Source organism: Asterias rubens, chromosome 15 (genome assembly GCF_902459465.1).
Source record: "Asterias rubens chromosome 15, eAstRub1.3, whole genome shotgun sequence".
NCBI classification, from domain to species: Eukaryota; Metazoa; Echinodermata; class Asteroidea; order Forcipulatida; family Asteriidae; genus Asterias; species Asterias rubens.
The window spans coordinates 9,917,682-9,945,630 of NC_047076.1; the positions used below are offsets into that span (position 1 = coordinate 9,917,682).

General features: G+C 38.9%; 1 protein-coding gene across 1 annotated transcript in view; it reads right to left on the reverse strand.

The window, feature by feature from the left end:
* Nucleotides 1–1,618: 1,618 nt before the first annotated feature.
* Nucleotides 1,619–27,949, reverse strand: part of LOC117299938 (plexin domain-containing protein 2-like) — a 34,245-nt gene continuing 7,914 nt past the window's right edge. The window contains exons 4-13 of the mRNA XM_033783551.1: nucleotides 26,124–26,193; nucleotides 22,973–23,095; nucleotides 20,295–20,348; nucleotides 17,594–17,658; nucleotides 16,510–16,603; nucleotides 13,503–13,604; nucleotides 9,916–10,064; nucleotides 5,978–6,008; nucleotides 3,746–3,876; nucleotides 1,619–2,506 (exon numbers count right to left, since the gene is read on the reverse strand). Of these exons, the coding sequence (XP_033639442.1) occupies nucleotides 2,255–2,506; nucleotides 3,746–3,876; nucleotides 5,978–6,008; nucleotides 9,916–10,064; nucleotides 13,503–13,604; nucleotides 16,510–16,603; nucleotides 17,594–17,658; nucleotides 20,295–20,348; nucleotides 22,973–23,095; nucleotides 26,124–26,193 (1,071 nt within the window). The 3' untranslated portion in view covers nucleotides 1,619–2,254. The remainder of the gene's footprint in view (nucleotides 2,507–3,745; nucleotides 3,877–5,977; nucleotides 6,009–9,915; nucleotides 10,065–13,502; nucleotides 13,605–16,509; nucleotides 16,604–17,593; nucleotides 17,659–20,294; nucleotides 20,349–22,972; nucleotides 23,096–26,123; nucleotides 26,194–27,949) is intronic.

Sequence of the window (27,949 nt, forward strand, 5' to 3'; positions counted from 1 at the left end):
GTACAAAATATTCTCTAGCATGTACAAAAATGGTCCTAACACTAGGTCTTCCAATTCTATTTATAATATGCACAGACTTTTTAAGAACATTTCAAATTTATACAGATAATTAGCAAGTACAAATACCCTTAATATACATATAAGTTCCAATAAAATGGCACTTTGTTTCACACAGTGAGACACCAATTTGTGTCTTTCTTATTAACACACCACCACAAAGGGTTTTCAATCAAATTTAACCTAATATTTTTCTTAGTTCTTCCAATGTTTGGACAAATCAAATCGACGCAAAATTGTCAAACTACCAAGATGCTTTTTGTTTTAGTCCCGTTTTAATAAGTAGCCATGCTTAAAGGCAATGCACACCTTTGGTAATTGTCAAAGACCAATCTTCTCACTTGGTGTATCTCAACATATGCATAAAATAACAAACCAGTAAAAATTGGAACTCAATTGGTCGTCGAAGTTGCGAGAGCGAAGTTGATTGCTTTCAAATGCCTTGAATTTGAGACCTCAGCTGACGTAAAATTCAACTCAAATATTTTAGTGAGAAATTACTTCATTCTCATAAACTACAATACTTCAGAGGGAGTCGTTTTCTCACAACAGCTCTCCATTGCTCGTCGCGACCAAGTAACTTTTGATGCCTCCGGCTTGGTCCATTAACAGCGCCAGCCACCAACCCAGTCATTACCACGCAGTGAAGACCGGGTACTCACACTGTTATTCCCCAAGTAAGAATCAATAATGTCCAGTGCCTTTAAACACACTACGGGTTTAATCAATAGTGTCCAGTGCCTTTAAACACACTACGGGTTTAATCAATAGTGTCAAGTGCCTTTAAACACACTACGGGTTTAATCAATAGTGTCAAGTGCCTTTAAACACACTACGGGTTTAATCAATAGTGTCAAGTGCCTTTAAACACACTACGGGTTTAATCAATAGTGTCCAGTGCCTTTAAACACACTACGGGTTTAATCAATAATGTCCAGTGCCTTTAAACACACTACGGGTGTAATCAATAATGTCCAGTGCCTTTAAACACACTACGGGTTTAGTCAATAGTGTCAAGTACCTTTAAACACACTACGGGTTTAGTCAATAGTGTCAAGTACCTTTAAACACACTACGGGTTTAATCAATAGTGTCAAGTGCCTTTAAACACACTACGGGTTTAATCAATAGTGTCAAGTGCCTTTAAACACACTACGGGTTTAATCAATAGTGTCAAGTGCCTTTAAACACACTACGGGTTTAATCAATAGTGTCAAGTGCCTTTAAACACACTACGGGTTTAATCAATAGTGTCCAGTGCCTTTAAACACACTACGGGTGTAATCAATAATGTACAGTGCCTTTAAACACACTACGGGTTTAATCAATAGTGTCAAGTGCCTTTAAACACACTACGGGTTTAATCAATAGTGTCCAGTGCCTTTAAACACACTACGGGTTTAATCAATAGTGTCCAGTGCCTTTAAACACACTACAGGTTTAATCAATAGTGTCAAGTGCCTTTAAACACACTACGGGTTTAATCAATAGTGTCCAGTGCCTTTAAACACACTACGGGTTTAATCAATAGTGTCAAGTGCCTTTAAACACACTACAGGTTTAATCAATAGTTTCAAGTGCCTTTAAACACACTACGGGTTTAATCAATAGTGTCCAGTGCCTTTAAACACACTACGGGTTTAATCTCTGACAGTCCACATTGATGTGTACAAGAAAAAAGACAAATCAGTTGAGCTAGAAAACAAACTAAACAACCTACCTTGACTTTGTCTCAACATTTATGTACAATATGTATAAATATTGTACTATTTTTATTTTGTCTTTGAATATAAGTGTACCCTGAGGTGTTACATTTACCTTATTCTGACTACAATAAAGGTGATTCAAACTATGTACTCTAGCAGTAGTCTTGGAATAAAATGAACTTGTCTTTGCATTCTAAGAAAAGTTAAGTGTCTATTGCCCATCTTGTTTGTGAATTGTATGTTTTGACACTATGTGCACTGAGAAACACATGAACGATTTCAAGCTTTTGTCGATCTACTCTAGAATGGGGGTTCAAATAACATCGCAATTGTATGCCTGTGCATTATCATTTCGGCAATATTCTCTAACACAGCTATAGCACAATCCTTTTAAATATAATATTTTATGTTGTAAATGTAAGCCCATTGTTTTCAACATAACAAAGACTGCCTTGAACAAGTAAAAGACAATGATCCCAACAATCAGCAACCTATGCCTGCACAACAGAAGGTGCATCAGCAGAGATAGGTTTAACATCAGGATCTTCAGGGTAATTGTTTGCAGCAGCAGTAGCAGACAGAGTGGCTGTTGGTGTGTCACATACATGTAGAGACACATCACCTGATTTCTCTGCACTACCATTGGCTTCTACATTGTCATGGATATCACCACTGATGCTCACTGCATGACGATCTTCATTCGACATGTTGTGACGAGAATCTTTCTTGAAAAAATGACGAAACTGCAAGGACAAGCATTTCAGTACAAATTAGATTGTGAAAATATTATGTGTTGGTCAGGAGTTATGATTTTTCATACATTAAACTTCAACGTGCCAATTAAGGGAAAGTCTTTAAAAAAAAATGCATGATGATCGATTAATGAGTGCTGGGAGCAAGGTGTGCAGAGAGAAAAAAATAGAGCAGTGAGAATGATCAGTTTTAAGTGCAAGGTTATAATTTTGCATGAGACATAACAAGGAGGAGGTTGAGATTAGACACCACTATTAAAGTGTCTTCCAACCCTGCAATTTGGAGTTGAGTGTTTCATGAAGTAGAGAGCCAGAATAACATGTGAATGTGTATTTTAATGATTGTATACTGAAATGATTAAACCCTGATTGTGATTGTGTTCAAGGCAACATTAGATCTTTATCAGGCCATTTCAACAGTGATATTTCCCTTTAATAATTTCCCTGAGCAAGACACTTCACTGTAATTGCTTCTCTCCATTAGCGCTACATATTTGGCAGCACAGGCTGTATACTCCCCAAGGAACTGAGGTGGTTTAAGGAAAGATTTAAGGCCCAGTGCCAAGGGGTAATAATGTTGAAGCGCCATGAGCGTCACTGCGTGGCGGACCTGAGCGCTATATAAGAAGTCACTATTATTATTGTTATAAAAACAACCAACTGGATCACCTCTCACTCCCCTTCCCCCCCCCCCCTTAGATTTTAAACTGGAATCGCAATAACTCGGAGAGGGGGTATATTTTGGCCTAACAAAACCCGCGGAAACCACAAAAACACTGGAAATTCTTATACCTGTTTGACTATCAGGTACAACCGGAAGCGGAAGTAAAGGTCATACCATTTTGGTGTCAACTTTTTAGATATTGCCCCAGTCCTGATCTATCAAGTGCCCAATTATAAACATCATAGCTGTACAAATTCAAGGAAGTACAAGGATTAGAAAAATTGTCATTTTTTAAACTGAAAAACCTTGTACATGTAATTCAACAGATGATGATGACAACATGACATGTTTGACCAGGTGCCACATTTCAAGATACAAGTTACAATTCAAATCTTGAATTATATTTGGAGAAGAGTTCGGCAGAAGTACATAGAATTTTTTACTATTTTTTAATGTTAACTCAAACAAAACAGAACATTTTCGACTCTTGCCCAAACACCTGAAGAAAAAAAATGGCATAACTATATTTTTGAATGGATTAGTTTCCAAAGATGACCTACATGTACCTCAATAAGAAATAATCCAGAATTGGATGTTGGATGTGTGTAGCTGTAGCCAAGCCAGAGTACCAATGCAATGATGGCAATCAGTACCAGTATGCCAATCAGAATACCAATCACTCCTCCTGCAGACACACCTACAATATAAAAATTACAAAAATACATTACTGACCCAAAATAACAACCCAAGTTGAATTCACAAAGAATATCCCAATACAAATGAAGTCATTAAAACAGTCCTATTCATTTAGATGCCTCTCTAATAACACCTTTCAGGTACAATCAAAGTGACCACCATTTTTAACAGCTGATTCTTTTGCTTTAAGGTGAATACAAAAGTAATAATTGTTCAGCGAATTTGCCATTGGCACTGGTTTGACTGAAGACCACAAATTATCCATACATTACGCAGAACCTACTAAAGATATCTTCACCTAAGAAGTTCTGGGCAAGATGGTTTTCAAAATCACTTTCATTAGTGGAGTTTCAGTCACCGATCAAGCTGATTTTGATGCTACTGTTAACAGAGCCATGAAAGAAGAGTCGGGATAATGACATTAGTATATTTCTAAGCGTTGGCAACATTGGCATGTATTGGAAAGCATTAAAAAAATATTTGTAAGATAACGATAAGGAGAAGGCTGACCGAGGACGACCAAGGGGCTAGACCAAGATGAAAATACTCACTATCCGACTGAAGCCGAACTCACCACGAAATTCAAATATTCAAATTCGCAAGAATATTCACCACAGTGTGAGAGCAGCATAATTCTCAACAAAAACAGCACACTATCAAGAAGTATTTGTTTGGGTAACATTTTATGAGCTTACTGTAAGAATTGGAATAATAAATGATAATTTTCTATTACCTTTTAAATTATTCCTCAATATATGTAATATCATAGATGTTAAATTTGCATCGGGGATAAAGAATATAAATTTTTTTTTTTTACCCATACACCGATGTGTGTTAGCACTGTATACTCAGTACTTTCCTGAGTCCTGTGAAAAAATATCACAGGCATGTTACTCGGGTGGGATTCGAACCCACGACCCTTGCAATTCTAGAGCAGTGTCTTACCAACTAGACTACCGAGGTTGCCCGGCAGCTACAGGCAGTTCAAATCCTGTTTTGGCAGCGGGTACCGCAACGATATAATAGATGTTAAATTTGCATCGGGGATAAAGAATATTAATTTCGTTTTTTTTTACCCATACACCGATGTGTGTTAGCACTGTATACTCAGTACTTTCCTGAGTCCTGTGCGAAAAATATCACAGGCATGTTACTCAGGTGGGATTCGAACCCACGACCCTTGCAATTCTAGAGCAGTGTCTTACCAACTAGACTACCGAGGTTGCCCAGCAGCTAAAGGCAGTTCGAATCCTATGTTTTGGCAGCGGGTACCGCAACGATATAATAGATGTTCAATTTGCATCGGGGATAAAGAATATTAATTTTTTTTTTTTTTTACCCATACACCGTTGTGTGTTAGCACTGTATACTCAGTACTTTCCCGAGTCCTGTGAAAAAATATCACAGGCAGGTTACTCGGGTGGGATTCAAACCCATGATATTTTTTCACAGGATATGTATGGGTAAAATAAAAAAAAATTAATATTCTTTATCCCCGATGCAAATTTAATATCTATTATATCGTTGCGGTACCTGCTGCCAAAACATAGGATTCGAACTGCCTCTAGCTGCCGCGCAACCTCTAGCTGCCGGGCAAAACAAAATTAATATATGTAATATCCATTTGAATATTGCCTAGTCGCACACTTTCATTCCGTAGAACAAAGTACTGAATGACAATTCACAAGCACTGTAAATACATATTCCTAACAGGTTAGCTCTGGCACTGCAGTCATCCCAATTAATAGGTATATTGGATGTACATGTATGTAATGTTAATTTGTGCAGACTGACCTTGACAGCATTTTCCATACAAAACATATCAATAGCAACAGCTTTGTCCAAAACAACAAAGTGCATCAACTATGAGGTTGCAAGATGTATCAAATGGCATGTGCTTTTGTCTACATCACAAATTTGTCCCCTTTTTGGTACGCGGATTTCACCCCTTATTTCTGCTATTATTTGTTTGCAATATAAGCCTCCTATACATTTGGGACGAAAGTACATTGATGGGTAAATAAGTGCTAGTTTGAAAGTTTAAGCGGGAAAAAATCCCAATCATAGGACCTTTAATAAGTAGATGAAAGATTTATATTTACCACTTGAACAATCTGACACATCACTATGTTTCTGAAAAATAAATAACAAAATAACACTTTAAAAGAACAAGGCAGTAAAAGCAGCCTGTCTGGAAGGACAAATCAGTTTAGCAAAATCACTACAAATAATTGATTATTTTGATAATTTTTAATCACTCTTGAACACTTATTAGTACTGTGCAACTACACAACAACTTTGATGAGATTTAAAATGTTTCAGAAACACACTTTACATTTACACCAATGGTTGCCAATCCAGGTTTAGGCCATCTTTTATAATCTACATTGGCTTCCCATCGAACAACGCATCAAATTCAAAATAACCATTCTCACTTTCAAGGCATTCCAAGGGACAGCCCCACTCTATATTCAAAACCTGTTGACTACCCGTACTACAAAACCAGGTCTTAGATTCACAAGCAACATGCTCCTTGTTCCCCAGTCTCGTCTAGCCAGCTACGGGGATAAAAGTTTTTCCATTACAGCACCCAGGCTCTGGAATTCACTCCCTGCAAACCTCAGGGAAATACATAACATCTCCATCTTTCAGCAGCAACTCAAGACACACCTGTTCACACTTGCTTTCCCCAACACTTGAGAATTTTCCCTCTTTCCATCTTGACCGGCGCCTTTGAATGGTTTTACACCAGATTTAGCGCGCCTTTACAAATGCTGTGTTGTTATTATTATTATTAAAAATGACCACTTACATGTGCAAAGTTTGTTAACACACTTGAGCTTATGTCATGCAGAGGACACCCCAAATGTCAGCAATGTGAATCAGACATTTATAGATCACCACAGGTTTGAGACTCACTGCAACATTGTATGTTGAACACAATGGACATAGAAGTAATTACATTTAATACTAGCCATATAGAGTGTATACACATGTAGGACTCTTCCTCTGTGCTGTACAGAGAAACAGAGTCCTAAATATTAGGGCCTGTTTTTGGAAACAAATCAAAGGTTCATAACTCACACTAGCGGGATGCCGCGCGAGATGAGAAGGAGGATTCTAGTATACAAATGTTGTAAAAGGTAATGTGGGGGCAAGGGAGGTATTCTTACAGGTAATAATAATTCAGTTACACTTGGCAAAATGTACATCCTGAGTCCCGCCCAAACTGCTTTCATTATAGTTATGAACTTTGTGAAACATTTGCCTTGTTATTTTGAGGGTCTGTACGTCCAGTTTGGTTAATTTATATGGAGATGGGCCAATTGGACAATGTATAACCAATGAATTTAGAATCAGCAGTGGTATTTGGTTCCCTTATCAACAAATCCATAGTCACCGATAGCCACGGATTTGAGTGGTCTAAGTCTGGTCTCCCCCCTCATCAATTATCACCGCTGCTAATAGCAGAGGAGAAATCCGACTAAAAAGGCTTGTATGAAAGTGGTACTCTCTTTTAAAACAAACTCATAATCACAGCCACTAATAGCCGCTGAGTTTATCTGACTGAAAAGGAAGCTTCGAAGAAGTTCTGGTATACAGCAGATAAAAAAAAACGCGCCAGTTGGTATGGACTTTAACGACAAAGTCAATTTCTTCAAAATTGTATTGAAAATAAATATATTTAATGATTGGTTGCTATAACTGTTGAATGATTTTTGCTTTGTTTCCAATGACGTGTACACGATTTTAGAATCTAAGGTCCCATTCATCGTGATTTATTGAGCGAACGTCCAACGACGCATACAAAGTTGTCTGAGCACCAAATAAAGCGAGTTTTCGGAACATGCTATGCAACATCTTATCTACTGTTTTTACCACCGCTTTAGGGAGTAACAGAGCGTCGGCCTCATTAATTTTTAGTTTATTCTTATATCAATTAATTCTCATGTAAACTTTCTGGTCAACATCCGCCGGGGCGCGCCCCGCGTGACGAAGTCCCCTGATAAAACATCCAATTTTATATGTTATCATAATTATCTGTGGAACCCTATACAAACTAAAATAATAGAAACGGTAATTTTATTGGTCTTTAATAACTACTCCTACATTCTCTCACTTAATTCACTTTCAGAAAACATTTGCCTAGTTATTTTGAGAGTTTGTATGCCAGCTACCCCTACATCCTCTCACTTAATTCACTTTCAGAAAACATTTGCCTTGTTGTTTTAAGGGTTTGTAGGCCAGTTTGGTTAATTTTGTATGGAGAAATTCGTAAAAAGTACCGATTCAGCTGCACATGAGGGCTCTTTCGATAACAAAACCTGACGGCCGATTGCTTAATACAAAACGGATTTGGCAAAATCTACATCCTGAGTCCGGACCAAACTGCATTCTAACAATTTTGTTGCTTCAGAACTTTGAATGGAATGTTCGTTTACAGCTTCAAAACAGCCGTTGATGTTTCAAAAAGTTCGTAACTATGAAAGCATACTATTCTTAAACGGTGATTTCATGTACTCTTTTGTAGGTTTAACTGGCAAAACCTGTACAATGTATATGAAAAGAATCAGTAATGTATTTACTTTCTTTTTGAAATTTTTTCGACTTTTGCGTGTATACGTTCTGTGTGTGGGGGGTGACATATGGACTGTACGACTAATGGTGCAGAGTTAAATGGAACAAATAAAGTTTCACAGCAATGGGTTGCTGTTTGATGCGTTTAAAAAATGCTGGAAAGTTGGGTAGGCCTACATGAGTGACTTAATTGTAATAAACACATATGTAACAGATGCATGTATTAAAGCCTAATGTTTTTAATTTAACACGCGAAATTAAACCCCCCTGTACAAAATGGTATATACACAATACCATTTACCCCTCTGCAAAACATCAACGAGTCACTCTGGAATGTTAATGGGAGTCCGAGGTTGCCACCCACTTCAAACCTAAAGAGGTGGCTCTGTGTGCAGCCTACAGCTCCCCCCCCCCCTTAGACCAACAGGTGGCCCATATCAAAACCAGACAACCACACATGTTAGGAGATATCGCTCGTGACTCCAGCCAATCAGACAACTCATAAGAGGGAGTTCGGTTCAGGGTTTTGTAGACTTGCAACCCGACGTCTGTAACGACAAAACCGTGTTGGATTCCACAAGGATGCCATGCCACTGGACCTTCTAATTTTCAATCCAAGATGGCGCGGGTTATGCTTTTAATAGTATAGATTACCTGCAAGAAGCCACTAATTTCAATAGATTCACATTCCATGGAAGCTTACATGTACATTTTTTGGCGGTGGAATATGGAAGTTATTTATTCGTCATTAAATCGTCATTTCCGTGGGAAGCTCTCAATGTTAACAAATACCCAACTTGTTTGGCTTCTCATAGTTGTCTGTCATGCATACACAAACACTTGCGTGTAATACAGGATGTACTAAGCGCATATGGTATGTTGGGTTTGCATGTTAACAACGCTGTGCAGTCAAGATACTGTGACCAAAAAGCCCAGGCACGCGTCTTGGTTTTACTTGTATAAAGTTCGTTAGAGTTGAGAGCTGCATTATTTCAAGAAAATGACGGATTAGTGAGAAATATGAGCATCAAAAAACCACTGCGAAACATTTTATTCATCCATGGGAAAACCCTGGAATATAAATTGGGTAGATTTCAAGGCAATGTTCAAGTAAAACCCTGCACTTTCGGCTTATACATGTATCTTCCTTGGAAACACAATCGTTAGTGTTTGTCTTTCTTGTTTGGTCTTAGGTTCTAGGTTACAATCTTTAATATTAACCTTAATATCTTTAAATTTTCTCTCTTAAAAAAAAAGATATCTATTGCAGTACGTAGTTGTTATTTTTCATAACCTGAAATGTGTTGTGTACTATGCCCTGCAATTCATGCATATCAGCAAAGTCATCAATGCGGTACATTTTAGCATAATTTGATGTTGCATGCTTTACTTACTGCAACTACATGTACGTGTCATGAATCTATCTTGGTTTTTTATGCATGTTGAATGTGTTTATTCTTACCTCATTGTTACATCCAGAGTCTGTCCAATCTTGTCTATTACGGTCAAAGCCAGATGAGCAGACACTTAAAGTATTGCACCATCCACATTGAAATGTTGGCAAAGGACTTCCTAAGCAGGTCTTACAAGACTGACTCAACTGGTTGCAAGCTACATTAATATCAAGTAACAATTCAATATTGCATTACAAGTTGAATTAAATGACAGAAGGCTTGTAGTGTTTCCATGCAATATTAGTAATTTTTCAAGAAAACAGGCACGAGGGCTTAATAAATAAAAGAGTAATTTGATGTTCCACAGTTGGCATGATAAGTGAGGTATGAGTGATATTACCCAAGACAATTCATTGTGTAGCATGCTCTATGCAGTCACACTGTGAAGCACAGACAGAGAGAAATCAGTCTAAATCACTCCTTCTAGGGAATTACATTGTAATAGACCGTTTGTAATTCATGCGCGTATTCAAACATTGATAGCGGTTAAAGCATGAAAAGTGTGTGAGTTTGTTTTCTTCATATGTTAAAGGCAGTGAGTAATTACTCAAAATAATTATCAGCATAAAACCTCACTTGGTAACGAGTAATGGGGAGAGGTTGATAGTATAAAACATTGTGAGAAACAGCTCCCTCTGAAGTGACGTAGTTTTCGAGAAACAAGTAATTTTCCACGAATTTGATTTCGAGACCTCAAGTTTAGAATTTGAAGTCTCGAAATCAAGCATCTGAAAGCACACAACTTCGTGTGACAAAGGTGTTTTTTCTGTCATAGTTATCTCGCAACTTCGACGACCAATCGAGCTCAAATTTTCACAGGTGTGTTATTTTGTGCATATGTTGAGATACACCAAGTGAGAAGACCGGACATTTCTTTTTGTTATCGAAGGAAACGCTGCGCCCATAAGCGCTTACGCATATCCCTTTGTTAATGCTCACTGAACAGGGTATATATAAACCCTGTTGCGTGCACAATTCCTCATTCTCTATTGAGTAATTACACCTAGTTCCCCTTAATAGCCCTCCCTCTTAAGATTTATTGCAAGGAAAAGGGACTGCACCCCCACTTGGTGTCCTTGGACGCAACCTTGTTCCCTCCTAGAAATTAGGGGGGTTTGCGTGGCCTCCGAGCGCCAGCAACCGCTGGACTGATACCAAGTGCCTTGTTGTTGTTAATGATACCGTTGTTTTTGTTGTTTATTAGATGAGTAGTTCAATTTGGCAAAGTTTTGTGTTATGAAGGTAGCGAAATGTATACTTTGGCTTTCTTGTTTTTTTTTTTTTTATCAACAAATCTTTCCGCAACTCGATCCAGGATCACACCCTGCAATCACTCGCCAAGTCCCTACCTAACTTGCTGATGGCAGCCAAGGCATCATCCACAACCAAAAAATACGTCACCTCATGGACAAAATGGGAGAACTGGGCGAACTCAAAAAACAGAATCCAGACGATACCAGCTGCCCCGCTCCATCTTACCCTCTACATCACACACCTCTATACGACATCCGGAGTAAAAACTGCTGCAGACGCTTTCGCTGCAAGCATCAAGTGGGTACATAACCTAGCCGGGCTCCCATCTCCTAAGGACGATCCCATGTTCAAACTAGCACTACAGGTTACAAATGCTTCTACGCCACACCAGTCAAGAGAAAAGAGCCCATTTCACCCAACATCCTAGAAAAATTACTTGTCTCACATGGCCATCCAACCGCGACACTGGCTGACCTTCGAACTCTTTTCATTTGTTTCATTAGTTAAGCCGTATTTTTGAGATTTGACGACATCAGTCAGATCAGACGACAGGACTATACATTGACACCAGATAGTCTCGTGTTACATCTACAGAAATCTTAAACGGATCAACTCCATCAGATAGTCTCGTGTTACATCTACAGAAATCTAAAACGGATCAACTCCATCAGATAGTCTCGTGCTACATCTACAGAAATCTAAAACGGATCAACTCCATCAGATAGTCTCGTGTTACATCTACAGAAATCTAAAACGGATCAACTCCATCAGATAGTCTCGTGTTACATCTACAGAAATCTAAAACGGATCAACTCCATCAGATAGTCTCGTGTTACATCTACAGAAATCTAAAACGGATCAACTCCATCAGATAGTCTCGTGTTACATCTACAGAAATCTAAAACGGATCAACTCCATCAGATAGTCTCGTGTTACATCTACAGAAATCTAAAACAGATCAACTCCATCAGATAGTCTCGTGTTACATCTACAGAAATCTAAAACGGATCAACTCCATCAGATAGTCTCGTGTTACATCTACAGAAATCTAAAACGGATCAACTCCATCAGATAGTCTCGTGATGTGTACATCTACAGAAATCTAAAACGGATCAACTCCATCAGATAGTCTCGTGTTACATCTACAGAAATCTAAAACGGATCAACTACATCAGATAGTCTCGTGTTACATCTACAGAAATCTAAAACGGATCAACTCCATCAGATAGTCTCGTGCTACTACTTTAGCTTATAGGACCCCCTAAAAATCATTTCACATTTAACATGTCTGAAATAGTATGTCTGAGATTTTAATTTGCTGTTCTTCGGTGCAAAACTACAGTCCTAGGCAGTCAACAAAAAGATTCTTGTTTTTCATTGGTTATCACCAGTGTATATGCTAGATGGTAGATTGCCAACGCAAGATACCAGGGAAATCTTGCTGTTGCAATAAATATTGATAGTGTAACTATTTTTGCTTTTCAACTTCGGTGGGTTTTTTTCCTGCTGAAAATGTACATCATGCGCTTGTTAAAGTCAATGATTCAGTATTTCAAGATTTCACATGAATTGATAAATGCTGACTTACATTAGTATGGAATCTGCTCCCTTGTTTGAACCTCGCAAGCCTCCTAATCCCACCATTGTCTGAAGTTTGGAATTAACAACCTTGCTGGCCGATCGTGACTCCAGTTTCAGATTAGTATTTCTAGTGTTAGCGTCCAGTAAGCGCCTTAATTGATTGTCTTACAAGCAATAAATATCGACTTTCAGGCTGTTAAAAGGTATTTCCTTTGTTTTGTTCTTTATTTGTTTTTAAAAGAATGTTTTGCTCATAATACATGTAGGTCGAACATGTTACCTTATAGTAACCATGTTCTCGCAACTACAGTGCTCGTATAATCCATATTTAAATGCATTGAAACATGCACAGGCAGCTTTGGACCGGCAAAAAACCTTGTATTAGTGGGAACCTTGTATTGTAATATGCCAGCTTGTTATAACACAAGTCCACTGTAGTTTCCAGAATTTTAAAGAACGCTTGATGGCACTATTTCACCAGTGTCAATATATGCACAAAATGTATAAACTTTGAATTTGATATACATTTTGCATTTCACAATGGAACCGGTATCTCGAAACGTTTACAAACACAATGTATCAAAACAGAATGTTCTCATGTCACTTTGAGCTCAAACATGTATACTGTCAAGAATAAGTAGCCCCACATTCTTACAGGATAGTGTATTTTCCAAACACATACTATTACTCATATTATCCACCATTTAAATTAAATAAATTGTTAAGCCAACTCTTTTCTTTGGAACTACATAAAGCTTACTTTTGAGTGGAGTCAACACAAAGGCAGTGTTGTCCTCTACAAGCTGTTCATCAAGCTCTATAACATGGTAACGATAGATGTAACGCTGAATTACAGATGATCCTACAATAAGAAAAGAAAATTCATATCAACAATTTTAACCTATCAATTAGGATAAACTCACAGTATCCAGTCTTAATTGACACCAGCAAAGACAGGAGCAACCTTACTCTGAGCGGCCCATGGTCATGCAGCTCTATCTCAGTACACAGACTGCCAGATAGGAGTATTTCTCAGTCCTTTCTCAGTCCTTTTCAGTCCTTTCTCAGTCCTTTCTCAGTCCTTTCTCAGTCCTTTCTCAGTCCTTTTCAGTTCTTCCTCAGTCCTTTCTCGATCCTTTCTCGATCCTTTCTCGATCCTTTCTCAGTCCTTTCTCGGTCCTTTCTCAGTCCTTTCTCAGTCCTTTCTCAGTCCTTTCTCAGTCCTTTCTCAGTTCTTTCTCAGTCTGATCAATATTAATAGCATTCCTAAGCCCATTTTCCCCATCTGTTTGGTTGCTCGCACAGATACATTAAAATACTCTATGCCATGTCTTGTTATCAGGAACTCAAGTTCTTATCCAGTAACCATTTGTAAATACATGTAAATTTATGGTGTCAGATTGTCTTACTTTTTTACTGAACTTAAAATTTGTCCATGTTTGCCAATTGTGGTAATGTGCAATGTGCATTGTGTAGTTTTCTGTCACATCAGATGCCCATAACAAAGGGCAGTCATACTTTTCACTATGGAGTAAACCACAGTGCTCACCATGCTATGATGCAATGCTCCGTTTCACCCACACAGAGGACAGGCACTAGACAAAATAATGCTGGAATTCTGCTTTTTGTGTGTGCTATTGTGTAATCTATATCTAGATCTTTGTCTTATTGTTGCAAGAAAGGGGTGAAGTGGCAAGTCTAGATCTTTGTCTTATTGTTGCAAGAAACGGGTGAAGTGGCAAGTCTAGATCTTTGTCTTATTGTTGCAAGAAAGGGATGAAGTGGCAAGTCTAGATCTTTGTCTTATTGTTGCAAGAAAGGGATGAAGTGGCAAGTCTATATCTTTGTCTTATTGTTGCAAGAAAGGGGTGAAGTGGCAAGTCTAGATCTTTGTCTTATTGTTGCAAGAAACGGGTGAAGTGGCAAGTCTAGATCTTTGTCTTATTGTTGCAAGAAAGGGATGAAGTGGCAAGTCTAGATCTTTGTCTTATTGTTGCAAGAAAGGGATGAAGTGGCAAGTCTATATCTTTGTCTTATTGTTGCAAGAAAGGGGTGAAGTGGCAAGTCTAGATCTTTGTCTTATTGTTGCAAGAAAGGGGTGAAGTGGCAAGTCTAGATCTTTGTCTTATTGTTGCAAGAAAGGGGTGAAGTGGCAAGTCTAGATCTTTGTCTTATTGTTGCAAGAAAGGGATGAAGTGGCAAGTCTAGATCTTTGTCTTATTGTTGCAAGAAAGGGGTGAAGTGGCAAGTCTATATCTTTGTCTTATTGTTGCAAGAAAGGGATGAAGTGGCAAGTCTAGATCTTTGTCTTATTGTTGCAAGAAACGGGTGAAGTGGCAAGTCTAGATCTTTGTCTTATTGTTGCAAGAAAGGGGTAAAGTGGCAAGTCTAGATCTTTGTCTTAATGTTGCAAGAAAGGGATGAAGTGGCAAGTCTAGATCTTTGTCTTATTGTTGCAAGAAAGGGGTGAAGTGGCAAGTCTAGATCTTTGTCTTATTGTTGCAAGAAAGGGATGAAGTGGCAAGTCTAGATCTTTGTCTTATTGTTGCAAGAAAGGGATGAAGTGGCAAGTCTAGATCTTTGTCTTATTGTTGCAAGAAAGGGGTAAAGTGGCAAGTCTAGATCTTTGTCTTAATGTTGCAAGAAAGGGGTGAAGTGGCAAGTCTAGATCTTTGTCTTATTGTTGCAAGAAACGGGTGAAGTGGCAAGTCTAGATCTTTGTCTTATTGTTGCAAGAAAGGGATGAAGTGGCAAGTCTAGATCTTTGTCTTATTGTTGCAAGAAAGGGATGAAGTGGCACCTCTATATCTTTGTCTTATTGTTGCAAGAAAGGGGTGAAGTGGCAAGTCTAGATCTTTGTCTTATTGTTGCAAGAAAGGGGTGAAGTGGCAAGTCTAGATCTTTGTCTTATTGTTGCAAGAAAGGGGTGAAGTGGCAAGTCTACATCTTTGTCTTATTGTTGCAAGAAAGGGATGAAGTGACAAGTCTAGATCTTTGTCTTATTGTTGCAAGAAACGGGTGAAGTGGCAAGTCTAGATCTTTGTCTTATTGTTGCAAGAAAGGGGTAAAGTGGCAAGTCTAGATCTTTGTCTTAATGTTGCAAGAAAGGGATGAAGTGGCAAGTCTAGATCTTTGTCTTATTGTTGCAAGAAAGGGGTGAAGTGGCAAGTCTAGATCTTTGTCTTATTGTTGCAAGAAAGGGATGAAGTGGCAAGTCTAGATCTTTGTCTTATTGTTGCAAGAAAGGGATGAAGTGGCAAGTCTAGATCTTTGTCTTATTGTTGCAAGAAAGGGGTGAAGTGGCAAGTCTAGATCTTTGTCTTATTGTTGCAATGAAGGGGTGAAGTGGCAAGTCTAGATCTTTGTCTTATTGTTGCAAGAAAGGGGTGAAGTAGCAAGTCCCAAAAATTCCAGCCTTGGTTCTGGCAAAAGACCCAGTAAGCAACCACGACTCAGGGCAGAGGTTTTACTATTTAAATGTATAATATGTAAATATGGAGATAACATCTTCTTGGAGACTGAATTTCCAGTGCCCTTTAGCATGTTTAGTCTCTCTTACAGTGGAAATGAAGCATAACATGGTGAGCATGCTACACAATGGTATATTGACAAGACTTACGGGATTACTTGTTAAAGTCATCTTCCTCTGCAGAAGAAAAGGCAACAAACTTATCATTTAGAGAGATAAAGAGAGTCAGTTTTTGACATGTGTCCATTATTGAACTGAATCTTTGCAAGTTTGAAGACCTAAATGTAATGTAACTTACCTTCTAAATACTTGTCAACATAATAAGCATCAGACACACCAACTGTAACCTTGTGGCCATTACCACCATGGATTGCTAATGGTGATACAGGTACCTGCAATATGTACATCATACATCTAATGTCAACATTTTTCCAACTCTCAAAACTGATTCCATCCTCAGATGCGTCAACTATAAAAGTCTGGTCAACCATCCGTACTACAGTATTAAACACTTTCATTGCCTTCGCCTTTTTACTATAGTGTCACTGGTCCCCTTAGTAGGACCCAGGCTATTGGGACTGCGGAAGAAACCATGTTTATGAGGCTGGTTCCAAATGGTCAACCACAGTAGTTAAAAAATGGTCGGCCAGCCTGGGTTTCACTCATTCGTTCAACCTTACATATCCATACTTTATGAAAACAGTACAAAGAATTTTTTGAAAGGAGTAATCAATAAACAATGCTATTTAACGAGGACGAAAAAATAAATAAAAAAGTGTATAAAGGTTGGAGTTAAAATAGTCAACCTTTATTCATAAATACCTCAGACAGTTTCGCTATTCATTTTGGTGGAGAGTGCGGCACGTGGGTGTGTATAAACCTTTGTTTATGACCGGTAAAAAGTGTTAATTCATGGGCGTGACACGCGACCTTGCACCTGTTCTTATAAGACAGTTTCTTCATTCCTTTTGGTCGAGAGCAACAGCTGAAACAGTTGTGCCACATCACGCGATACGCGTAACGCGCACAACATTCCCTTTTAAGGAGTTGTTTGCCCGAGGGCGGCGGAGGGCTTTACCATTTCATAGCTGGAGGGGTGTTGAAAGAAATCGTTTTAAAATTATAGCTTTTGCATTTATTTTACTTTTTGACTTAAAAAGTGATGATGTTTTGACCGAAAAGGTATTTATTCTGGTTGGCTGAAACAGGGTCACTGGTGGTCACTCAAAGTTCCTTAGGGAACAATACAATTTCTTTTTATCAAACTAACTTTTGTGGTTGTACAGAAGGCATGCTCTGCATTAATACAGGCCATGCAAGTTCATATTAAGCACTATTCAATTGACAAATTGACAGATGTTGTTGTGCAGAACCATACTTACTCTCTTGTAGGCAAATACTATACGTCCATCATTCAAGAGGGTTGCTTGAAATGTGAAACTCCCAACTGCATCATCAGGTAATGTGTGGTGTTAGACAAAGCAATAACATCACACAAAACAGTTAGTATTTTAACATGATGCAAAAACAAAAACTATTAATGAAACAGCAGTTCCATGCCTAAAATCAAGAACTATTTATAGGGTTATCATGCACTTTTTCATTCATAATGCTTAAAATAGAAGTTTGAGCAGTGACATTTGTTTGGTTAATGTAAAGAAACTCTGGAATTTCATGCAAAGAGTCTCAGCGTCAAGCAATGAAAACAGCTTGTTTTATTTTCAAGTGTTACCAATAAAACCATATTTGTATACATTTCTTCATTTATCAGTAACTAAATTGAGGCAAATCGATGGATACCTCCATGAAAACAACCCTTGTACCTCTATCAAGCAATGACAATCCTTGAAATTTTGACATTCAATTTATTCTAAAGAAAACTGTACTGTTGATCTAGCCTTGCTCAAGACAGTCGAATTATTCATTCAGCTTTGAAAAAACCACAGGTATACACTGTGCGAAATGTGTGTAACCACATCGCACGACACGTCGCCCCTCGTACACTAGCCACATGCAGAAGCTGTAAGCCGACAGCCTTTTAGGGTCTGTATTGAAGCCACTGACCTCATTACTATAATGCGCACGAAAGAAGAGTTTCCACGGTCAACTCATCACCATAATGCCCGCGAAAGACGAGACCCCATTGGTCAGTAGCGGAGGTCATGTTTATCGCACCGCCACGGACGCTCAGCCAGCATGATAGGGTATAAAGGTCATAAGGGAAGTGCATGATTGGACGTCAAAATGAATAATTCATTTGCTTCACATCCTGTGTTGTCTGATAGGTCTGACAAGAGATATAAATATTCATGAGCTGCATACTAGCATATCTGAGAGCCCCCCCCCCATTTTTTCCCAATATTGGATTTTTTTTTCATAAAACACATTAAACCCGGAAGTTACAGACCTTACAAGGCTGTCGGCCTAGGGGCCTCCGCATGCGGTTAGTGGTACGAGTGCGGATGACTTGTGCTAAGTAGTCGTAGACAGGTGTTGATCGATGTGACAGTGTATACGGCTATGTAGTGCGGTGTGATAACTCACACTACGCACAGTGTATACGGGTGGGTTTACTGTACAACTGCATCTTCTTTACTGTACAACTGCATATTTTCGGCGAGAATAAAGCCCTGTTCATACTTTAAACGAATGCGAAACGAATGTTGACATCACAACGTCGCAAGGAATACTTCGCAGCAGTTCAACTCTGCGCAACTTGCTTGCGAATATCAGTGCGAAGGGAGGGTTGTGACGTCAAACTCACTTCGCATTCGCATTCGCAGGAAGTAAGCACCGGGCTTAATGCGTCTGCCTTGAGCAAGTCTACTATTGACCCTGAATATAACAACCTTTACAATCCTTCCAAGTGCTGGAGGAAAAGGAACAGCGACGTAGTTGAAACCCCTCATCCCTTGTCCAATAATGTTCACAAACCATGTGCCTATACCCGAGCACTGTGACCTTGACATTTGGCCTGCTCACTTTAAAAAATGTGAAGTTTCCTTATATAGGGCAACCCCTATCCAGTGCGGCCTCGACCTTTGACCACCCAAAACAAACAATTACAGAATGGAAATAGCTATAACTATAACATAGTATAACATAATGGATAGCTATAACTTTAACATAATGGATAGCTATAACTATAACATATGTACATTAGTATAACATAATGGATAGCTATAACTCACCACCTGACCTGGACCTACATGTATCACCTTTTTTATCCTCCAAATAATCATAATTTTTCTTTACCCGAGTGAATTACCCCCAACCCCCAGTTACAAGTTCAAATGTCACTTCTAACTCAAGTTGCGGTCCAAAAACAAAAGTCCCCCCACACCGATAGAAATACGGAACATAATTTATAGGCAATGACCCCTGAAGGTTTCACAATGATAATGCAGGGTTAGTAAAGGGTACTATTGCCAAGAGAAATGCATTACATTACATGAACATGCACTACTGAGTACCTCGAGTCCTCATGCACTACTGAGTACCTCAAGTCCTCATGCACTACTGAGTACCTCGAGTCCTCATGCACTACTGAGTACCTCGAGTCCTCATGCACTACTGAGTACCTCGAGTCCTCATGCACTACTGAGTACCTCAAGTCCTCATGCACTACTGAGTACCTCGAGTCCTCATGCACTACTGAGTACCTCGAGTCCTCATGCACTACTGAGTACCTCGAGTCCTCATGCACTACTGAGTACCTCGAGTCCTCATGCACTACTGAGTACCTCAAGTCCTCATGCACTACTGAGTACCTCGAGTCCTCATGCACTACTGAGTACCTCGAGTCCTCATGCACTACTGAGTACCTCGAGTCCTCATGCACTACTGAGTACCTCAAGTCCTCATGCACTACTGAGTACCTCGAGTCCTCATGCACTACTGAGTACCTCGAGTCCTCATGCACTACTGAGTACCTCGAGTCCTCATGCACTACTGAGTACCTCGAGTCCTCATGCACTACTGAGTACCTCAAATCCTCATTAGGAAATGACCCTTTTCGGGTACATATCAGAGAAGGGAATTGAATTATCAAATTCAAATATCAATTGATACTAGTTCTCTTACCTTCAATATTATGCTGGACATGAACACCACTCCACTCCACTGTAAATGCAGTACCTAATGTTCACACGAACAAAATAGCCCTAGGTAAGTGTTGTCTAATTAAAGGCTGGTGTGTCTATTTGGAAATAGCCCTAAATCTAGGTAAGTGTTGTCTAATTAAAGGCTGGTGTGTCTATTTGGAAACAGCCCTAAATCTAGGTAAGTGTTGTCTAATTAAAGGCTGGTGTGTCTATTTGGAAATAGCCCTAAATCTAGGTAAGTGTTGTCTAATTAAAGGCTGGTGTGTCTATTTGGAAATAGCCCTAAATCTAGGTAAGTGTTGTCTAATTAAAGGCTGGTGTGTCTATTTGGAAATAGCCCTAAATCTAGGTAAGTGTTGTCTAATTAAAGGTTGGTGTGTCTGTTTGGAAATAGCCCTAAATCTAGGTAAGTGTTGTCTAATTAAAGGTTGGTGTGTCCGTTTGGAAATAGCCCTAAATCTAGGTAAGTGTTGTCTAATTAAAGGTTGGTGTGTCTGTTTGGAAATAGCCCTAAATCTAGGTAAGTGTTGTCTAATTAAAGGTTGGTGTGTCTGTTTGGAAAACACCCCTAAATCTAGGTAAGTGTTGTCTAATTAAAGGTTGGTGTGTCTGTTTGGTGGTGCTAATGTAAAGTGTAAAGCCCTTATGATGTCAACAATGTTAGATACTCAATGCTCTGTGGTGCAACCTCAGGCTATTCCTTGACCCTTTCCCTTTACATGTTTGGAGCAAAAGCTTTCAAGATAATAGGGAGAATTCCATCATTGGTTTACTCTTGCTCTCACAAAGCTGCTTAGGTACTAAAAAATAGAAGTGCTATTTACCACTGGACATAATTTGATGCATGGGCTATTTACAACTGGGCCCAATTTCATAGCACTGCTTAACGGTAAGCAAACTTGCATGCTTACTGTAGCAGAAAAGTTTGCTTAAGCCTTAGCGTATTTCACAGGTTAGCAGAAAAATTGGGCGGCCATATTGCGTGTTTACCGTGGATTTGCATTGTTACGTCATTTATTTTTGTGCGGTAAGCACCAGAAGGTTAGCATGCCTTTTCGTGTGCTTACGATTAGCAGCGATATGAAATAGAAATTGCACAATAAATGCACAGTATGTAAGCACAAAGTCAGCCGCTCAGCAGCGCTATAAAACTGGGCCCTGGACATAATTCTGATCTAGGAGTAAAGCCATTGGTCCTGCATGATGTATCGCAAGTAAAAGACCATTGGTCCTGCGTGATGTATCGCAAGTAAAAGACCATTGGTCCTGCGTGATGTATCGCAAGTAAAAGACCATTGGTCCTGCGTGATGTATCGCAAGTAAAAGACCATTGGTCCTGCGTGATGTATCGCAAGTAAAAGACCATTGGTCCTGCGTGATGTATCGCAAGTAAAAGACCATTGGTCTTGCATGATGTATCGCAAGTAAAAGACCATTGGTCTTGCGTGATGTATCGCAAGTAAAAGACCATTGGTCCTGCGTGATGTATCGCAAGTAAAAGACCATTGGTCCTGCGTGATGTATCGCAAGTAAAAGACCATTGGTCTTGCGTGATGTATCGCAAGTAAAAGACCATTGGTCTTGCGTGATGTATCGCAAGTAAAAGACCATTGGTCCTGCGTGATGTATCGCAAGTAAAAGACCATTGGTCCTGCGTGATGTATCGCAAGTAAAAGACCATTGGTCCTGCGTGATGTATCGCAAGTAAAAGACCATTGGTCTTGCGTGATGTATCGCAAGTAAAAGACCATTGGTCCTGCGTGATGTATCGCAAGTAAAAGACCATTGGTCCTGCGTGATGTATCGCAAGTAAAAGACCATTGGTCCTGCGTGATGTATTGCAAGTAAAAGACCATTGGTCCTGCGTGATGTATCGCAAGTAAAAGACCATTGGTCTTGCGTGATGTATCGCAAGTAAAAGACCATTGGTCCTGCGTGATGTATCGCAAGTAAAAGACCATTGGTCCTGCGTGATGTATCGCAAGTAAAAGAACCCAGCACAATTATCGAAAAGTGGAGGGGTTTGCCCAGGTTTTCCTGGTCTGATCAGCAGCATATTGCACAACAACACGTTGTAAACCATTACATGGTGCTTTAAAGGAATGGGTCTCATACTTCCAAATGTTGCTCTACATTTTGTTTGAAGAAAGCCTTTAAAAGCTGAACATTGTGTGTTTGGATGTTGAGTAAAAAGAGGGGAAACCCAAAACTGAGTGGAAAAACTGTGTAAGAGTGTGCCGTAAGTGTGACAAATTTCCCTCTTCACTCACTGCCACACACCTGCAGGCCATGGCTCGGTAAACGACAAATGTTTTGCTCATTATAATTGGGATACATGTACACACTTAAAATTGGTTAATATAATCAATTATTAATTACTGAAAGAACAATTCATTACATTGTTTTATTTAACAAACTAAGTTAGCCGGAAATGTGCGAGTGCTGTGTGTGGCAGTAAGACAGCGCAATACGTACAGCACAAACTCACGCTAAGACGACACTTATACTGGTCCTAAGTGAAGTCGACCTAAAGTTATCGTGATCAAACTTACAAAAAAAAATATTGAACATGGCTCATTTATTCATTTTACAAAAGATTCAAGGGAACATGTCCAGGCAGTTAAACCCCATTAGTGATAATAATGAACGTAAACTTACCATTATTTGCATATCTTATAATAGCTGAGTCATTGATGCTAGGATCAAAGTTTCCCATCAAAGGAGCAACATACTGGTTGGCTGATATGTACTCATGAAAAAAAGTACCAAGATATATGAAACCTGTGAAAATGTGACACCAAGCAATTAGTTTGTCACAAGATAAACAGATATTGTACATCATCAAAAGATGGAACATGCATAACCAGAACAAAACAATTCAGAGGTTTCTCAAACCTATGGGTCTGTGTACGGATACAGATTCCTCAGTTTTGCAAGGCCATTAATAACAAGGGAACCAAAAGATCATACAAAATCATTTAACAACAGAAACCGCTTCAAATAAAATGATTTAATGATAGATGTAGAATGGAAAGCCTGAATGATCAAATGATTTAATGATAGATGTAGGATGGAAAGCCTGAATAATCAAATGATTTAATGATAGATGTAGGATGGAAATCCTGAATGATCAAATGATTTAATGATAGATGTAGGATGGAAAGCCGCAATGATCAAATGATTTAAAGTTAGATGTAGGATGGAAAGCCAGAATAATCAAATGATTTAATGATAGATGTAGGATGGAAAGCCTGAATAATCAAAAGATTTAATGATAGATGTAGGATGGAAAGCCTGAATGATCAAATGATTTAATGATAGATGTAGGATGGAAAGCCTGAATAATCAAATGATTTAATGATAGATGTAGGATGGAAAGCCTGAATAATCAAATGATTTATAGATAGATGTAGGATGGAAAGCCTGAATAAGGGACGAATTCAAAATTAAACAAGCGGTAACTCCAGGCCTTTTTAAGAATCACCCGAGGTAATACAGGGTATTTACAGCCTTGCATACGAACAATAGAGTCATGAATATCCGTCTGCACATGCTGGGTCAACTTGGTCGTGGATGGGTGACCGCGGATACAAAGAGCAATTTAACAAAAGGCAAGATTTGTGTGTGGGATTACGTCAGCAAGGGATTATCGGATTAGTGACAGCTGCCTGGCTGCTCCAATAAATGTTCTACTGATCTATTAACAAATTATGATTATGAATGATAAGCCTAAAATATTGTTATTTTAGATGTCTCGAATCGTTCTTGTCTACCAAAGTATTCTATAATTAATTTTTTGATCGGTCAAAATCGGCCACTGAACAGCAAATTTAGCTATTAAAACGATATACCTAACAATATTTTATTGCAGGTCGTCGTGTTCGTGACCATCGTTGCGTCGTTGAAGAGACGGCTCATAAACACGTTCCGATTCCTCCAAAATGAATATACCATACTTAGGATATTTTACTCTCTGAATTCACAATGCTAAGGCGGACGAATTTGTTTTAGTCGTTTCTGTTACTGTTTATAAGTACTGAATCAAGTTTACGTCTCATTTGTTTTCTTCAAAATGTTGAGATTTAGCTTTTCAACCAAATGAATAGATACCACAACCATAGACTGTTGATAAAAACAAAACAACAACACAATCAATTGCGATTATTATTCTCGACTGCGGCTTTTTTATTCTTTCTTATGATTGTTGTCTTCTTTACAGTTGCAGACACACATTAAAAAGAATTGATTTGCAATCAGAGTAGATATATGAGAGTCTATTTGTAGTAATATATGATATGACTATAATATGAATATATAAATTTAATAATAAAGAAAATAATATCAATACGTGTAATTTTTGCATTTGTATTATTAGTAATATTGCTCCCTCTCTTTTGTTTTACTTTTTCATTGTATATTGACATGCGCATTTGATCAGCGCTGTCTGGAATTATCGCACTACAAATTCTCCAATGCTCGTTGCCAAGACAGATTTTAAGTTAACATTTGTTTTTTGAAGTAATTACCAAACGTGTACCTTCCTTTTAAAAGCTGAAAAGAAACCCCAGTCGGGCGATCTTTTGCATAATAAAAACTACTTAATATCGGTCCAAACTTTAATGAAAGATTGAAGAATGTCTTCTCTTGTCTGCCTTTGAGGAAAAATAATAGCAAGGACAGTCAGGGCATTTCCCAAGATCTTTTTCCACGTATGACGGCATTGTCTCTAGGTTTACCAGGTCGTTGGACAAGGCAGTGAGTTCAAGGTACGTCATGTAGTGCTGAGGTTGTGTTGGTGATTTCTTCGGCAGCAGCATGATCCCGCGATTCTTCCGAATTTCTTCAACCGACTTGACAGCACTCACTGGGTGTGTGGAACAAAAACCACAGTTCACATCCAAGCACTTTACAAGTGAGAGTTCTCTGGGTCGCTTGTAAACGTGCTTAACAACCAAACAAACATAAGCATGCAATTTGACTCATCCTGGCTCGTTTTTCTTCATTGAAAATGCTGTTAACCTTAACATCTTGTAAATTTTAACTATTTTGCGGGGGGAAATACAAAACTTTATATCTTTTGTGAAATATCAGTTTCTGTATAATTTCTCAGTGGGCAAGTCTTGGCCTCCTTCAGGTACTCAATGTTTCTAAAGAAACCAATGGACCGCAAACTCCACTTATCTATTGTTGAACAGTATCAATTACGGATTAACCGAGCCTCTGCCAAACCGCGGCGCAGCCGGCGGCGATATCAAAGAAGTAAACTTGGCTCTCTGTGGCCCCAAGAGCGATGTTCATTGACCTGTAGATAATGAGCTCATTATGGCCCGACTTCCTTTTACCTCGTATAACCCCGGGGGAAAATGAAGATTTACCCCGAGTTACCGATTGTTTAATTTTGAATTCGCCCCTAATCAAATGATTTAATGATAGATGTAGGATGGAAATCCTGAATGATCAAAAGATTTAATGATAGATGTAAGATCGAAAGCCTGAATGATCAAAAGATTTAATGATAGATGTAGGATGGAAAGCCTGAATGATCAAATGATTTAATGATAGACGTAGGATGGAAAGCCTGAATAATCAAATGATTTAATGATAGATGTAGGATGGAAAGCCTGAATGATCAAATGATTTAATGATAGATGTAGGATGGAAAGCCAGAATAATCAAATGATTTAATGATAGATGTAGGATGGAAAGCCTGAATGATTGAATAGATGTTGAGATAATTAATTAAATTATTTTTAAAGCTACTACTGATTCCTATTCCCTATTTACAAAGTAAATGAAAAGCTGAACCTACCTCCAGTAGCAATGTATGCCTTTGTAACATTGTGGCCATAGAATGGAAATACAAATGGTAGATTAACCACCTAGAAGAAAACAGTCATTGAAAATTATGTTCTTGTATTAAGCTCTGTTAAAGTTTGGTAGCGATGGCATCATCAGACTTGGGCTTTAAGACAACTTCTTCGCAAAACAAAATACAACAAAAACAGCAAAAGTCTCAAATAGATGATTAATGTCCATCGATGTCAGTTTTTTAATAACCGATATATCAAAAATTTAATATCGAGTATACTCGATATATCATGTTTTTCCCCTGTGCAAGATGAAGCCTATAGTAACAGTTCTTAATGAACCGAAAACAGGACAGTCTATTAGGGTTGCACATTTACCCGTTTCAGCTTGATCCTTCGCACTTATTGTTAGTCTAAACATGGAGGAAGGAAGAGAAGGAGCTCGAACGACCCGCAAAACCGCAGAGTAACAAAAGAATACCCTGACAATGCCCCTGTCTGACCAGTGGAAAAAGATAGGAGACCTCCAGCTGGACGGCCGATTAACGAGCAGGATTGGATCTCTTTGTACAGAACGTGCGGTACCGCCGCTCTGCACCGTTGCCTCGTGTAAAGTTGAATCATTGGAGACAAGAATTGTGAATATAATACACGTTTTCATTTACCGTTTGTGGTGTTTCACTGAAACATCATGGCATATTTTTACATTTTTTGTGACTTTCTGGTCACTCGCGGTGGTTCAAAATTTGAGTATTAGCACACAAGGGTGGTTGGTATTCAATTGTGTTTTTCGATTTGGTGGGCACAAGTGTACACAATTTTTATCAGGTCTCAAAAAAATTCTGTATTCTGTATATCCATACGACATACGACACCATGGTTGAGTAAAGAACCAAGTGCGCACGCGCAAACTCACATACGCCAGGTCGCCCATTGTCTGTATAAGGTATGTGGGTGATTATGAGGTGTCATTAAACGACCGCGGTACCACGGGTTCGACTTTTGAATTCCCTTCGTTCAAGCTCCTTCTCTTCCTTCCTCCATGGTCTAAACAATATCAAATTGCCCCGCCATGCTCCGCTTTTATTTTTGTCAATGAAGCAAAGATGTGATTACGGTTGCCGCTTCTGCTTGCTATTAAGCGAAAAGAGAACGTCCGCTCCATGGGGCATGTTTTTACACACAAAGGTCCCATTATGCAGCTAGGACACAGTTCTTCTCGTACAGAATAGGCTCTACACTTTTTTTTGCACAGTCTGGCTCTGTGTGTTTTTAAAACTCAATGTATGAGGGAATGCAGGGGAACCAGACGCTTAAAAGGTCCCACTAAGCGGCTAGGACACAATTTTCCTTGTACTGCATGTAACTTCTACATTATTATCCCCACAGTCTGGCTCTGTTGTGCTTTAATTGCTTGTTGTATTTAGGCGCCTTGTCAAAACCTCCCGGGCGTTCCTCCGCTGACAATCTACGGACTGGACAGCAAATACCGCCGTTGCTAAGGACCTCGGACAGTCCACGGAAGAACGGCCATGTGCGTTGAAGCGCGGCGAAGTTAATGAGCTATCCTCGCCGGGTGCTATTGTTAGTATAACAATAAGTCTCATAAATAAACAAGTTGTATTTTCAGGTCATGAATATCAGCGGCTTGGACGCGGACCGGCCGTGCTCTTCCAGAACAATACATTTTCTACTCATGAATAACATCCTCGTGGAACAGGCCGCACCGACAAGACAATTACACCATCCAGCGCTTGTGATAATCAGGGAACGATTTCGCCTGTATCACATCGCAATTTGTGATGCAATTTTGATGATTTGCTATGCA